Raw genomic sequence first — 16428 nt, forward strand, 5'->3', positions numbered from 1 at the left:
TTGTCTTTTCAAAAGTTTCTCTTCTGATTCACTGAACTCTAAAGAGTAAAGTAGAAAATAATAGCCTTATTTTTTTTAAGTTTTTTTTTTTAATTTATTTATTTGTGAGAGAGAGAGAGAGAAGGAGCATGTACAAGTTGGGGGTAGGAGCAGAGGGAGAGGGAGAAGCAGACTCCCTGCTGAGCATGGAGCCCAATACGGGGCTCCATCCCAGGACCCTGAGATCATGACCTGAGCTGAAGGCAGATGCTTAACCAACTGAGCCAGCCAGGTGCCCCAGAAAATAATAGTCTTACAAAGTTAGAAGAGCCCTTGCTCAAAGATGCTTTACAAATGACAATCTAGGGGCACCTGGGTGGCTCAGTCGGTTAGGCGTCTGCCTTCAGCTCAGATCATGATCTCAGGGTCCGGGGATCGAGTCCCCCATCGGGCTCCCTGCTCAGCAGGGAGCCTGATTCATCCTCTGCCTACCCCTCCCTTTGCTTCTGTGCACAGATGTGTGCTCTCTCTGACAAATAAAATCTTAAAAAAAAAAAAAAGACAATCTAAGCATCTGAATGTGATTCTGTATGCTTCCACTGTTTGATAGCTATATTTTTAAGTGAACAAAAAACTATATACTATTTATTTTCATTTACCAAGTTAGAAAAGCACAAATTTGATAATTTGCATTTAAAATTAGAAGACAATCAAATGTTTATTAACCAGCATCCCCTGGTTATGGATTTGAAGCATCTAATGTGCTTGTAGGAGACAGTATAGCAAAGTGGTTAAGAGAGGTAGCTTTCTAGACTCCGATCCCAGCCCTGCAGTCCTAGCTGCATGACCTTGGGCAAGCTACCTTACTTTTCTGGGCTCACTTTTCTTACCTATAAAAATAGTCCTTGGGCACCTGGGTGGCTCAGTTGGTTAAGCGACTGCCTTCGGCTCGGGTCATGATCCTGGAGTCCCGGGATCGAGTCCCGCATCGGGCTGCCTGCTCGGCGGGGAGTCTGCTTCTCCCTCTCCCGCTCCCCCCTCTTGTGCTCTTTCTCTCTCTCACTCTCTCTCTCAAATAAATAAATAAAATCTTAAAAAAAAAAAAATAGTCCTTATTTAGGGCACCTGGGTTAAGCGTCTGACTTCGGCACAGGTCATAACCTCAGGGTCCTGGGATTGAGCTCCTTGTGGGACTCCATGCTCTGTGCTCAGCAGAGAGTCTGCTTGTCCCCTTCTCTCTGCTCCTCCCCCTGCTCGTGGTCTCTCTCTCTCTCAAATAAAATCTTTTAAAAAAAATAGTCCTTATTTTATAGGACTTTTTATCATGAAACAAGTTAATCCATGTAAACATACTCAGAAGCATCTGGCAAATTATTGTTTATTAAATTTATTATTTACAATATGGTAAGATCTATTGGACTCTCATCTATATTTAGTCCCTGATCTACTGAGTTTATACAACCTGAACTTTTTCTGGTGGCCATTATTGCCAGTTTCCTTTTATAAAGCTATACAAAATGGGCTATTGTGTGGGAAGTAGTAGAGGGGTAGGGATAGGGGGAGGGGATTGGTAGGAGTAGGAAAATCTAATTTCCAAACAGATTCTCATCCTACATGAAAGTAAAATATCACTTATAAAGGCCATGCATTCATTCAGCATTTATTGTGATGCTGTATTAAGTCAGGCACCACTTTAGGTCCAACGGACCTTATCAGATATAACCATCTCTGCGCTCGAGAGGGAACGACAGAGCAGTAAATGAATTACTACAGTCTCTTGATTTGACAAAGTGGGGCAGCAAAGGCTTGGGGCACAAAAGGAAAGATGTCCTAGTCCAGAGGAGTGGGGAATCTGAGACTCTGGGAAGATTACAGAAACTCCTGAAGAGTATTATATGATGAATAACAATATTACTGCAGTAGTCCCTCTTATCTGTGAGGGATACATTCCAAGGCCCCCAGTGGATGCCTGAAACTGCAGATAGTACTGAACCCTATATATTCTAGGTTTTTCTTCCCTATACATGCATACGTATGATAAAGTTTAATTTGTAAATTAGGCACAGTAAGAGATTAACAACACTAATAAAATAGAACAATTATAGCAATATACAGCTGACCCTGGGTGCCAATCCCTGCATAACACTTAACTACTAATAACCCACTCTTGAGCAGATACCTTACCAATCACATAAACAGTTGATTAACAAATATTTTGCATGTTATATATACTGTATACTGTATTCTTACAATAAGGTAAGCTAGAGAAAAGAAAATGTTGAGAAAACCATAAAAAAGAGAAAATACATTTACAGTACTGTACTGTATTTATTTAAAAAAAAATCACGGATAAGTGGACCCACACAGTTCAAAACTGTACTGTTCCAGGGTCAGCCGTACTGTAATAAAAGTTATGTAAAGGTGGGCTCTCTTCCGGACCCTCATATAACTTATTGTACTGTACTCACCCTTCTTCTCGTGATCTTGTGAGGTGACAAAACGCCGCGGCAGCCAGCTGAAGTGAGGTGAAAGACGCAGGCGCGTTTGTGACGGAGCGTTAGGCTGCTGTTGACCTTCCGAAGAGTCGGAAGGAGGAGCATTTGCTTCCGGTGGACGGATTTCCGGGTGGCACATGAGGCTGCAGAAAGCGAAACTGTGGAAAAGGGGGGGACTACTGTACTACTATTGTCATTTCAAGGGACATACTAAAGTGAGAGCTACTTGGATAGTTTCAGAAGTCTTCGTTATTTTTATTTTTATTTATTTTTTTAAAGATTTTATTTATTCATAAGAAACCGAGAGAGAGAGGCAGAGGGAGAAGCAGGCTCCCCGGTGAGCAGGGAGCCTGATGCGGGGCTCGATCCTACGACCCTGGGATCATGACCTGAGCCGAAGGCAGACGCTTAACCGTCTGAGCCACCCAGGCGCCCCAGAAGTCTTTGTTATTTTTAAACTAAAGAAAATGATAATCTTTCCCATTTTCCCCTTATTTTTAAAGAAAGTTACAAAATTCCATGCTGAAACATGCCAACAATGTTACTATCCGAGAAAGCATGCAAAATGATGTGTGCAAAATTGTAGCAAAACTTCAGGAAATGAAGGAGAAGAAGGAAACCCGGTTAAGTAACATTGACAGACTTGCCAATATGATCACAACAATTGAAGAGGAGATGGTGCAGCTTCGCAAGAGATACGAGAAAGCTGTTCAGCGTCGAAATGAAAGGTGAAAAACCAAGAACCTAATGTGAGAAACGAAACACCTGGAGATCCGATTTAGAAATGTTGCCCCTTCTTCTCTAGAGACTTGACGCTGGGGTGAGGGGCATTTGACATTCAGGTTTCATTATCCTTTTGCAGGGGCGTGGGGGGTTGGGGGGATGAGCTGTGTGTTTTGCCTGAAATAAGAAACTGTTCTTTTAAGAGAGACAGGCAAGAGTAGGGTTTAAGTCCGTTGCTTAAATATCAAAGTTCTTTCCCAGGCTACCAGTCAGGTTGCCTCCGATACCATCAAGTTATTTCAGTATAATTGACATAAATAAGTCTTTGGATCTTGTATCCACTTTTGTGACAGATTGGTCTTAGTATGATATTTATTAAGCCATTCTCCCAGCTCATTTTCTCAGCAAGTAGGACCTCTCAGAAGAGCATTATTTCTTCCAGGCTACAATTATGTCATCAATCAATTACTACCGTTGCAGTTTTCCCAAGCTGCTTGTGCTAGAGAAATCTGGTATGTGAAATTGTAGGGTCCTGTAGGAATTAAGTCTGGTATCATATCTTTTTCTTCATTGTGGCTTTGGTTGTGGGCTGCTTCATCTAAAGCTGTGTGCTAAGCTTTGGACCCCGAAGTTACAAAAAGGTGGTAAAGCATTGCTCCTAGCTTGTTGTCAAGAGAAATGAGAGGATCACGAGAAGAGCCAGTAAACAGCAAATGAGATGAAATGTAGAGTTAAGATTAAGCAAATGTAACTCTGTGCGCTCATGTTTTAAGGGAGGAGAGAGAAAAAGAGATAAAAAGCAATTAAAGATGAACTCTGGGATAATTGATATGCAGAGTGTGGGAAGACTTCAGGGTGTGAAGTCTAATTTTTCAAACTACTGGCAGGTGTTTTCTCTGGGGAGAAAAAAAAAGTCCTCTTACATGGCTCCCGGCACAAAACAAATTATTTAGGCAGTGTGTTCCCAAGCTCTGGTCAGACCTGTAGGGCTGGAATTGGAAAATTCTTGCTTTGTTTCTTTCCCACATTCTCCTCACATGGAGGGGTCTTTCCCCTGGCATGCTTACAAGGACAGAATTTTGCCTGTTTATGGGGAAATTTGCATCAAAAATATCCAACTTTAAAAAGAACCTAATGGGCCTGGCAAGTTACATAGAATCACTGCAGAAACACATTCCCTGGCCCCCTGCCTGGGGACTTCTGGCCAGACCTCAGTTGGCAAGTCTGGCCCCAAAAAAGGGTCTGCAGAAAATCAGATTATGGGGTCACTTTGCTCATGCCTGGGGAATGACATTTTTTCCCACCCTAGGGAAACCTTTGGGACTTGCAGAGATACTGTGACCAGCCAACTGCATGATCGGCTAGCTCAGAGTCGAACTGCTAACCAGCCCTCCCTCTCCTATCCCCAGGAAAACAAAAAGTGTGCAGTTTAACTAGAAAGCCAAGAGTATATATCTATTGTCTTCTGGAATTATGTAATGTTGATACGTATTTTGTGCCCAGATCCAGAGGGAATCCCTGTGACTAGTAAAAAAAAAAAAAAAAAAAAGTGGTCTCAACACCCTCTTAGCCTCTGCCTCTCCTTTTGGCCATAGTGGCGTTCAACTGATAGAACGGGAAGAGGAAGTGTGCATCTTCTATGAAAAAATAAATATCCAAGAAAAGATGAAGCTAAATGGAGAAATTGAAATACATGCCCTGGAAGAAAAGATCCGGTTCCTGAAACTGAAGATTGCTGAGAAACAAAGACAGATTCACGTGACCCAGAAATTACTGCCAACCAAGAGGGCCCTGGACGCCGACTTAGCAGTGCTCCAGATTCAGGTGGGGAAACGTTCATCAGACACTTCCTGGGGCCATTTGCTTTCCCTACCCCCTCCTTTATTGGTTTGAAGATTGTATTAAGTTCTTACATGTAAATTAAGCCATGCCCCACCTGGTACCTGTACAAACTCATGAGTTATATGTCTTCTTTAAAAATGTCACTGCTCCGGGGCACCTGGGTGGCTTAGTCGGTTGAGCGTCGGACTCTTGATTTCGGCTCAGGTCATGATTTCAAGGTCATGAGCTCGAGCCCCATGTGGGGCTCCATGCTCAGTGGGGAGTCTGCTTGAGATTCTCTCTCTCTCCCCCTTCCCCTCCCCACCCTTTCTCTCAGATAGATAAATAAATATTAAAAAAAAAATCCACTGCTCCAGGGTGGAATTTATGCTCAGGCATCCAGGCGACAGATTTTTTTTTTTCTTCCCATGAAGCATTTTCTGCCTTCCTTGGAATTCAGACCCTCCCAAATCTCAACTCTAGCTTCCTTATAGCTCATAATTTAAGGAATCTGGGCTTTCACTGCCGCTGGCACAAGTATGTTTCTGATGCTTGCTTGAAAGATCTCAGGGACCAGCTTGCTCTCTCATTTTTAAAACCCCTGCCCCCTGAAGCTGAGATTGTTGTTTGTTAATTGGCAATCACATATAATTAGACTCCTTATTAACCCCTGTAGTTGCCCCGTCATTTAATAGCCTGGTCTCTGACATGGTCTTTTTAAAAGTGGAATAAAACCAAACAATTTAAACATGAAGTAATAAATAAATACATAGATGTATACATAAAAAATGAATATAAAGCTACTTTCTTCACATGCAATAATCTTTTTTTTTTCCCTTGGTGAAAATAGAAGAAAAAATTAAACTGAAAAGTTTGCGGCTTATACTTTTTTCCATTGACTCAATCAATGTAGCAGGAACAAATTTTAACCTATCATATGTTTTCTAAAATGTCAGGTTTGTTTTCAGATTTTTTCTGATGATAAAACATGTTCAATTAATGAAGTTTTGAAAAAAACACCAAAAATTAAAAAAAATAAAATTCTATTCCCAAGGTATAATCACTATTAAAATTATCAAAAATCGGGTGACTGGGTGGCTCAGTCGGTTAAGCAACTGTCTTCGGCTCAGGTCATGATCCCAGGGTCCTGGGATCGAGCCCCGCATCGGGCTCCCTGCTCAGCGGGAAGCCTGCTTCTCCCTCTCCCACTCCCCCTGCTTGTGTTCCCTCTCTCTCTGTATCTCTCTGTCAAATAAATAAATAAATCTTTAAAAAAAAATTATCAAAAATCTGGAAGCGATCCTTCCAGTTTTTTTCAAGGTATATAAGTAAATGGTTTTCATTAGGTCATACTGTGGACAGTTTGGGGTCTGGTTTTTTTTGTTTTTTCATTTAATCATGTCATGGGGATTCACATGACTTTGCGGAAACGGATGAGGGGTCCACCTTCATATCTTATGCCATTTGAATGTGTGAATGTGGTATCAATGATAGGATCTTTCATTGTACACAAATGTGCCAAGGTTCTGATTCCAGCGTTTGTTTTTTTTAGCCTTAAGTTCTCCTATTCACTTCTTCCATAAGTGTAGCCTGATGTAGATGGATTGGCTGGAACAACCCCAGGCATCCCTCAGGCCTCCAAGGTAGCCTCCCCAGGATTCCTGTGGCCCTGACTCCTGCTGCTAGTGGTTCATTTGAGGGATCCCTTCATCAATTGGCACGCACCCTGCCTGGTTCACTTCTATGCCGTGTCAGTGCAGAATTCAGGACTCGCTCCTTTTTCAGCCTACCTACACAAAACCACTCCTGCAAGAGCAAGACCTTTGTGAATTGATTGAAGGTTTGGGGCAACAGCATGCTGGTGTACATTACAGAAATGTGAAGAACTTCCAATTCAATATCAGACATCCATGCCCTGCAAAGATCTGCGGGGCCACCCCATACCATCCCCAGGCGTGTTAGCCCAAGCAGCACCCTAGCCTAGCTCCATTTCACTGGCCTGTCTTTACACCTCTCAACCTCTTCTCCTCTCCACAGCCTAACGTCCCCAGATTCTCCCCCCAGGCACTCCACAGTTGTCTTGATTTTACAGAATAATTTGTCTCCCTCCAGCTCCTTCTTAAAACACAGCCTCAGGGCCATTTTTGCCCATACCAAACTATCAAGATGCCCAGCAGAACAAAAGGACTTTAAATTCAGTAAGATCCACAACAAAAATTCTCTCTCTACTGTGTAAGCATTTTCTGTGTGTTAATTGCAAATCAATACTTCTAGTCAATGGATAAAATTCATTGTTCTTAAAATATATGCATTTGGCATTTCATTATATGAAACCAGTTATCTGGTGTGAAATATGAGTTCAGTTGACCCAAGAGGAAAATATTTATTTATTTATTTTTATTATTATTATTTTTTTAAGGATTTTATTTATTTATTTGACAGAGAGAGACACAGCGAGAGAGGGAACACAAGCAGGGGGAGTGGGAGAGGGAGAAGCAGGCTTCCCGCTGAGCAGGGAGCCTGATGCGGGGCTCGATCCCAGGACCCTGGGATCATGACCAGAGCCGAAGGCAGACGCGTAATGACTGAGCCCCCCAGGTGCCCCTAAAGGAAAATATTTAAACATTTATGCCTGATACGAGACTTTTCCATTCTGCCTGCCTATGAATTGAGACATATATATGGTCTATGTGTTATCATCAATTACAGGTTCTGCCAGAGTTAGATCTAAGCTTAAGAACTGTTGAATAGGAAGTTTCCCATTAGTCTTCAAACTGCACTTATTTGTCTACTCAGCACAAATCACATGGGCCCTTCGAAGGACATGATGTAAAGTTTCGAGCCTTCGGCAAGTCATTTTTCTACCCTACCTTGCCCTGTTCGATCCCTGTCACATCCTGTTATTTGTTACAGCTGCAGTGTTTCGTGTTTTTTTCCAAAATCTTCCCATTTTTTGTATCATTTCCAGAATTCCCTTAAGGTTTGTATTTTTTCAGTTGTTTGAAACAGTTTTTAATTGTCTAACAGTCGAATCCAAGGATTATCACGAGTCATATTTCCTGGTGCTTATAATCATAGCTCCTTTTTAGGGATCTTGGAAGTCACGTGAACTATTTTAGGACACAACACTATTTTGTATAAAAAAAGTAAACATGGGAATTAAGGGGGGCACTTGGGATGAGCACTGGGTGTTATATGTAAGTGTGAATCACCAAATTCTACACCTGAAACCAATATTGCACTGTGTGTTAACCAACTGGAATTTAAATAAAAACTTAAAAAAAAGAAAAAGTGAACAGTTTTTCCTCAAAGACCCATGGGAAAATGAGAGCAATCGCACTATTTTGATAAGCAAGCACTGTATTTTTGTTCCTTCCTTAATTTCCTAATTAAGAAACAGAAACATTAAGCATTGTTAATTATAGATGGAATAATTATGTATTTATGCTTGGTTACGTATATACATATACTTTAACTCCATATTAAGGGCAATTAAGGAATGTTGAGGGGGAGAAAAAGGAAAAAAAAAATAAATTATTTATGTCACCATTTTAAATCTTTTTGTGAGGAGGAGGCAAATACATGAATTAAAACTTAAATTCTACCTCTATCAGTCTGGAACGCGTTGTGAAGTACTTGAGATGTGTTCTCTCGGTTAATGAATCAACCCTGTTAGATTGGGCCTTATCTTCCCATTTGACAATTGAGGCAACTAAGGTTTAGAGAAGATAAATGATTTGCCTAAGTTTCTACAGGTTTTCAATAGGAAAGTTAAAAATGATGACTCATGGGGGTGCCTGGGTGGCTCAGTCGGTTAAGCGTCTGCCTTCGGCTCAGGTCATGATCCCAGGGTCCTGGGATTGAGCCCCATGTCTGGCTCTTTGCTCAGCGGGAAGCCTGCTTCTCCCTCTGCCGGCCACTCCCCCTGCTTGTGCTCACTCTCTCTCTGTCAAAAAAATAAAATCTTAAAAAAAAAGAAAAAGAAAAAGAAAACAATGACTCTTGGTTTTCATTGTGTTCCAAAAACGAAACCAAGAGTGACTGCCACTCCTACTTGGGAGTTGCCATATTTCTTCATTTTCAAATATGAAACATTATATTAGGCGGTTAGCACAAAAGATATAAACAGTCCAGGCTGTTCCTGACAGACCTGTACACTGTATTGACCTAATAATTAAGAACTTTATTCTTTGGGAAGCCATTAAACCTATTGCCAACAAAGGGTTTTAAGCTGGAGTCTACTATGTTGTCTACTTTGGCCTCTGTAACAACCTAAAATAAAGAGGTCAGGTCTGTATAGTTTGAGCTCTGCAGCCACCCAGCATCCCATAGGTATAACACAAAGGACTGGTTGTAAGGTCAGCTCTTTCTTTGATGACTCAGAACTCACTGCCTTGCTTCAGAGATCAGTTACAAGCATTATCCTCATGGTACCATGGATGAGCCAACTTATTTTTCAACCCAGGTCCCGGCTGATGGGATGTTAAGAGTTCTCTTTCACCTTTCCCTGGATGGATCCTACCAAAAGACTTTAAAGCCCCTGGGCTATGTGGTTTTAAAAATTTACTGAGCAATGGAGTTAGTTTTGAAGTTAATGTTTCCTTCTTTGTTTAATAGTTTTCACAGTGTATAGACAGAATAAAAGACCTGGAGAAACGATTTATAAATCCCGAGGATGAGAACAGAATCCGCTTCATTCCAGGGAAAGATATGACCCAAGAACAAATGATCAAAAAATTAGATGTGGTAAGCATTCTTTCTTATAATAGTGTCAGCCCCTTGTTGATCAGTGTCACAGATATCTGTGGTACTGTTTCATCTTATGCAGACAGATTTATCCCTCATCCCTCACTATTCTAGCTACTAATACAGTCCTTTCATCATAATCCAGTAACAAAACCTAAGCTTGTTTCTAACGCTTGCCAGAAAGAAGTAAAACCTTGAGTGGTTTCAAAATGCCCACTTTTGTCTCATAGCCCAAAGGGACAATTTTGGCATTTTCAGTGGATTAATTTGTCTTCCTGATGGGTGTGTATCAGAGGAATGGCAACATAGAAACTGGGTGGAGCTGAGAGGGCCACCCTCTGCCATGGAGAGGAAGAATTCCCAGAGCTGTCTGGAGGGGGTTGGGGCAAGGGGAGTCTTGACTTAGCCCAGTGCTGAAGGCTTTCCTAGAGCTATCTTGGCAACTGTGTGAAAGCAATCTGTGTTCATTAAGGGGGAAAAAAATACTGCTCTAATTAAGAAAGATTTTGACTTGCATGACTTTTTTTCTTTTTTAATGGAATTGTTTTCAATGTAGCTGGAACTACAGCTGGCCAAGAAGGAGGAGAAGTTACTGGAAAAGGACTTCATCTATGAACAGGTGTCTCGGCTCACGGACAGGCTCTGCAGCAAAACTCAGGCCTACAAGCAGGACACACTGCTCTTAGCCAAGAAGGTCTGCCCGAGACCCTGCCTTGTCCCTTCTGCCTACACTCCTTTCATTTTCCACAGACTGCTTTATTTATCGAGAGCAGCACTGGAGAGGTTAGGCTTTATGACTAGAGACATATAAAGTTGTAAAATTAAAGAGGTAAAGGTGAATCTTAGAAAATTGTCCAAAGTAGGGTTCCATCTTGTTCCCTGAATGAATATTCACTTGATACTGGGCAAACTTAAGCTTTTCAATGACAGTTTACAAGTTTCACTTAACAGGGCACCTACTCAAAATATGACAATTACTACCCCTATAGTTCATTTGCCAAGTTAAATCCTTTCTAGTTCCTTGTGATTAGAGGGCCTCACTTACCCAGCGGTCTGCATGAAAGCGGCCCCAATCCAGAACTCAGCCAGAACCCAGAAACGGACAAGGACCATTACAAGAGAACAGCAATCACACGACACCCATCCCTAGTAGTCCTTTGGATGGAGTCACGGCCAGGCCCCACTAGCAAGACAACACTAGTAGCATGGAGCTTCCTAATTTCATACATTTAAAATATGAGGACTGCTGAATCACAGCTACCCAGTCAGGCTGGGACTGCTCGAGCGGCCCGCGAAGGGGCAGCCAGCAGGAGGGTGGTTGGTGATATGGGTGAGGCAGGGCCTCGCACCACAGGGCAGTCAGAGGACCCTGCCCCCCTGCCCTTATGAGGCCCCCTGCCCCTGGGAGCCTCCCCCTGTGACAGCACAGGGATTTTAGGCAGCAATAGTTACTGAACCTACTATGTGCTCCCCTCATGAGCGCGCATGAGGGTGTGAGGTTAGAAACAAAGAGGAAGGGACACATGGTCCACACCTAGTGTCGGGAGACAGGTAAAAAAATAAATCATGGTAACACCCACACCCATGATGGTAGGCTCCTGGGGGCAGTGACTGTTCCTCATTCTTTTTTTTTTTTTAAGATTTTATTTATTTATTTGAGCGAGTGTGTGTGCACACGTGAGCAGGGAGGGATGGGGGAGGTGGTGCAGGGGCAGAGGGAGAGGGAGAGAATCTCAAGCAGACTCCCCACTGAGTACAGAGTCCCACGCAGGGCTCAGTCTCATGACTCTGAGATCATAACCTGAGCCAAAACCAGAAGTCTGACTCTTAACCGACTGCGCCACCCAGGTGCCCCTGTTCCTCATTCTCCTTAATTTCCCCAATGCCTAGCGTGCACTAAACTCAAGAATTTATCGAATGAGTGAACAGTCATTCCCATTCCAGAAACAGTTCTGGCGCACTAAGGAAACAGAATCACTGTAAATCTCAAGCCCCCTTTGCTGTTTTTATTAGGCTTTTACAAGACTGGTCTGAGGACTTCCGCCAGCTGACTGATCCCTCAGTCCTGGGGCTCGTGTGCAATTCACAACTTTACTTCAGAGAATAAGAAATGTTAAGACTTCTTTAGTCTCATGAACTTTGCCTGAATTAGCATGCCCAATGTTTCTCTAAATGTTGCCTCCCTTCCTTTTGCAAATGAATTTCCCTTTCTTTAGGGGAAGTCCGTTTTCACTGAGGGCTGGCTTGTCAAAGCTGTTGGCAGAGTCTGTCCTGAAGTCAATTATAATGCTATAGAAATGTAAATGGTGGTGATTGCCACCTGGGAGGGTTCCATCAGAGGAGTCAGCCTGGTGATTTATCTCTCCCCCCCACCTTTCCCCACCTTTGGTGCTCTCTCCCTGGCTTTTTTTTTTTTTTTTCCCATTTAAAATTATGATCTCTTCATAGTAGGCAGAACTAGAAGGTAGAATGTTTCAGATCCCAGGTCTGTGATTTACCAATATTAGTGAGTGACCTTGAGAAGGATACATAAATGACCTTAAAACTAAGTTTCCTAATCTGTGAAATGGGTGTGATATCAGCTTAAGTTGTAAGCATTCAGTAGTTAAGAAGTGGCCAGTCCCTTGTGGGACCTCAACAAGAATGCGTATCTCAAGTCTCTCACCTTTCCTAGATAGCTTATGGCTCCTCTTGCAGATTTCCCAAATGAACAGAAAATGGGAAGTCCCAGGGCACCTGGTTAAGTGTCTTTAACTCTTGATTTTGGCTCAGGTCATGATCTCAGGGTTGTGAGATTAAGCCCCATTCCCCATATTGGACTCCACGCTAGGCATTGAGCCTGCCTAAGATTCTCTCTCTCCCTCCTCCCCTCCCCTCTTCCTCTAAAAAAAAAAGTGGTGGCAGGGAGGGGACATCCCAGTCAAAGACTTAGAGCAGCCCAGAAGCCCAGAATAACACCATCCTTCTTTGGAGGAGAAAAGGAGGATGGCTAGTTACACACACATACACACAACTGATGAATTAATGAAATTTAAGATAATGACTCATCATTGAAGCTTTAGCTTCCTAAAAATTACTGCAGTGTACAACAGTTTTTAAAATGTATATTCCCTATTCCTTTAAAGAGACAACGTATATATAATAATCAGTCATTATATTTTCAGAAAAAAGGTAAATCACTGGCAGCAACATTTCTCTATGCAAATGTAGACAGATAGACCAGTGTATGCTCTATTAGAAGAAGAAAGTGTTTGAAGATCAGGTGTAGTTTTTGGAAGCTCTTATTCATGTCTCAGTGTACCCTGGTTCAAATGACTGGAGGATTAGAATAGAATAGAATTTATTAATTCCTTCATTCAACAAACATTGTTGTAATTGTGCTTGGTGCCTATGTTCCACTTAATCCTATCTTTTAATTCTTTGATGATAACTAGCTGATGTGAAATCATAAACATACACATAGAACAATGGACATTTCATTTCAAATTATTGGCCAGATTTTCCCCAGGTTCAGCTCATGCTTGCTTATGATCTAATAATGATGCATCCCAGGAATTATGATCAATAATGCAACCATAATGAGGTATATTTTCCATTAAAAAATCATTTCAGATACAGGACCTCTGCGGATTATCTTATATAAGTAATGAGTAATTTTTAAATAAAGTTTTTGTTCTACCAGATTTTTCTCCACTGGATGAGTGACAAATTAAAAACATGGCAAAATTAGGCCAAAACTTAGATCTCAAGAATACCCTGTCCCCTTCTCCTTATCACCTCTTAAAAACAAAGGGACTATTTCCCTCAATGCTATCCACTTGGAACCTCGGTAACTAGATGAACAGATCTGTTTCTTCTCCATCCTATCCTTATTTACACAGCCAGGATATTGGGTTCAATCTCTGAGATCTCCTCTAATTCTTATTTTCTCTGAATTCCCCCTTAAACTCTCCTTCCTTGAGGCAAGAATGCCCCCCACCATCCTAGACAGCCCTTCAGCCTGCCATTTTCTTAACTCTTCATGGAACATACGTAGTCTAAGCATTGGGTTCTTTCATTCTAGATGAATGGCTACCGGAAAAAGATCAAAGATGCTACGGAACAAACAATGGCTCTTGTTGCTGAGCTGTCCATGAAACAAGCCCTGGCCATTGAACTCCAGAAGGAAGTCAGGGAGAAAGAAGACTTCATCTTCTCTTGCAGTTCCAGGATAGAAAAGGGCCTGCCACTCAATAAAGACATTGAGAGGGAATGGTTGAAGGTACTTCGAGATGAAGAAATGTATGCCTTGGCTAACGCTGAAAAGTCTCGGGTAAGCTTTATCTTCCACGTCACATTTGTAAAGTGTGCCAGGAAGGGCCATTTTCAGAGATTTCCGTCCTCCCAAAATATATGAAAAATTTCCCACTCTACCACACACTTAGTTCTGACAATCATTAGAGAGGAGTTTTGCTTAAGACAGGACGTAGACAAGTCAAAATCATAGTCCAAAGTGCCATAATATTCTCCAGAAAACACCCATCAAGCCCCAAGGCCCACCCCACAGTCTTATGTCGTGGCCTGTGTGGCTGAACGCCACGGACTCCCATTGGCAGGACGGTAGCTGGGCTGGCCCTGGTTTTATCAAAGGTCTATAGTCTCTGTCCTTGCACCCCTGCTGAGAGCACACCTTATTCTCCCACGTCTGGCTACCAGGGCCCCCACGGCACACTGTGAGGCCTCTAGCATCTGCCGGTTGTCACAGCCCTCTGCAGACTCTGCCCTTGGTCTGTGTCATAGGCCTCAAGGTCACAGCCTTCCTCTCCTGCCACTGGCCTCAGTCTAGGTCTGTCACTGCCTGCGCCCGCATGTGACCTTGAGGTTCAAAGCAAGTTGCTGACCACTTCTCTCCTCTGGTTCTGCTTTACTCCTTAGTTCCTCCTTTGTAACATTTGCTCACCAATGACTTACTCCAGCCTTTTTCAAAAACGTGGAAATACTGAGTGCTTGATGAAAGATACTGAAGCTGGAATACAGTGAATTTAGGACCCACTAACCAGTTTATGGTAAACCCTAAATCCCAGGAACAGAATAATGCTTGAGTAACACAGGTCATTCCAATGAGACACTGTGTGTGTGTGTGTGTGTGTGTGTGTTTAGTGACGCCACCCTCATAACCTCCTGTCCCTTTGGGAAAATATCAGCCAGCACAGCCTAAGGCTGCTCAGACCCAGCTGTGTCTGCTGGGCCCTAAGGATGAAGTGACTTCACTATAGTTTTCAGAGAACTAAAAAGGAAAAATCATTCTTTGCAGGAGTTCTTGGTAGCAGATAACCACCAGCTGCCCAATGGTGTTTACACAACTGCAGAGCCACGTCCCAATGCCTACATCCCAGAGGCCGAGGCCACTCTTCCTTTGCCCAAACCATATGGCGCGTTGGCTCCTTTCAAGCCCAGTGAACCGGGGGCCAGTATGAGGCACATAAGGAAACCTGTTACAAAGCCAATTGAAATCTGAGCATGTGAACCAATCTGGGCTTCTGAAGGAGACACTTTAACCAGGCTGCCTCATATGCCCAGCTGGAAAGTTCCAGTGTAATAGCTCTAAATTACAGACAAATGCAGTATCCACAATCGACCAACAACGGAGAACAACATGGCTTCCTTTTACACTCATCAGCTATTATATTTTACATGATGTTAAGTAGGACATAGAATTTTCCTACAATTATGTCAAAGCATATTTCTGTATTGTTCATTTTTTCTTTTTCACTCTATATATTGACTACCTTTCAGAAATACATAGTAGTCCAGGTGCTATAAAAATAAATCAATTTTCAATGCAGTACAGAAATTGGCAGCGTGGTCTTTGTTTACTGAAGAAGAAAAAAGCAAATACTGTGCAATATATTGACTTGAAAGAGAAAGAATGATTGTTTGAAAAGGAAAATATCCCAAGTATCACAGAGGTTATAATTCACTTTGTTAAATAGTTACATTTGAAGTTCATGTTGGTAAATGTAAATCAAGTAAAAAGCAGTAAGGAAGCTTGTCCTTTTAAAAGTAATATTATGATCATTCTTTTTACAAGTAAAGAATCCTTTTGCTTCAAAAATAATTATGCCCTAATTTATCTTTCCCATAAATCTAGATTTTTTGCAACGTTACATACAAATAAACCTGTGCTTAAGTTCTGACTCCAGATTTTTAAAAATTCCAATGAAAACATTTATAGCTTTGCATGTGGCAGAGTTGAAAATGAGGCCAGTTCCACTTACTTCATTACTCTGATTTTATTGCATTTCACCCAAGCATATTTTCCTAATTCTGTTTTTATATTTTCTCACATATGAAAATACCCAAGTGGATTTTAGAACTGACTTTACTTCATTAATATGTTCAAACCATATTTCATATTGGTGTTGGGTATGGATTTTGTGTCAATTCTGGAAGTGAGAAATACCACATCCCTTCTTCTTCTCCTTTTTTTTTTTTTTTTTTTTGGCTAAATGAAACAAAATCTGTTCCAAGCCCCTATCCTGCCAGAGTGGAGGGAAATTTAATCTCATTCTCAGCCTACAAGTTAGCCCTGAATCTAACTTGGTTGTTTTATAAAGTTATTAAAAAGCAAAGTGCCTGTGATAAGTAACAGTGTGTGGTTAATACAAAGAAATACTGCGTACTT

The 16428-nt window shown here is 41.8% G+C and overlaps 1 protein-coding gene across 1 annotated transcript in view; it reads left to right on the forward strand.

The window, feature by feature from the left end:
• The window catches only part of CCDC146 (coiled-coil domain containing 146), a 102123-nt gene extending 86862 nt beyond the window's left edge, over positions 1-15261 (forward strand). The window contains exons 13-18 of the mRNA XM_021689711.1: positions 2978-3202; positions 4793-5021; positions 9636-9764; positions 10321-10458; positions 13828-14076; positions 15058-15261. Coding sequence (XP_021545386.1) covers positions 2978-3202; positions 4793-5021; positions 9636-9764; positions 10321-10458; positions 13828-14076; positions 15058-15261 — 1174 coding nt within the window. The remainder of the gene's footprint in view (positions 1-2977; positions 3203-4792; positions 5022-9635; positions 9765-10320; positions 10459-13827; positions 14077-15057) is intronic.
• The last annotated feature ends 1167 nt before the right edge of the window (positions 15262-16428 follow it).

Source organism: Neomonachus schauinslandi, chromosome 12, assembly GCF_002201575.2.
Source record: "Neomonachus schauinslandi chromosome 12, ASM220157v2, whole genome shotgun sequence".
Classification (NCBI taxonomy): domain Eukaryota; kingdom Metazoa; phylum Chordata; class Mammalia; order Carnivora; family Phocidae; genus Neomonachus; species Neomonachus schauinslandi.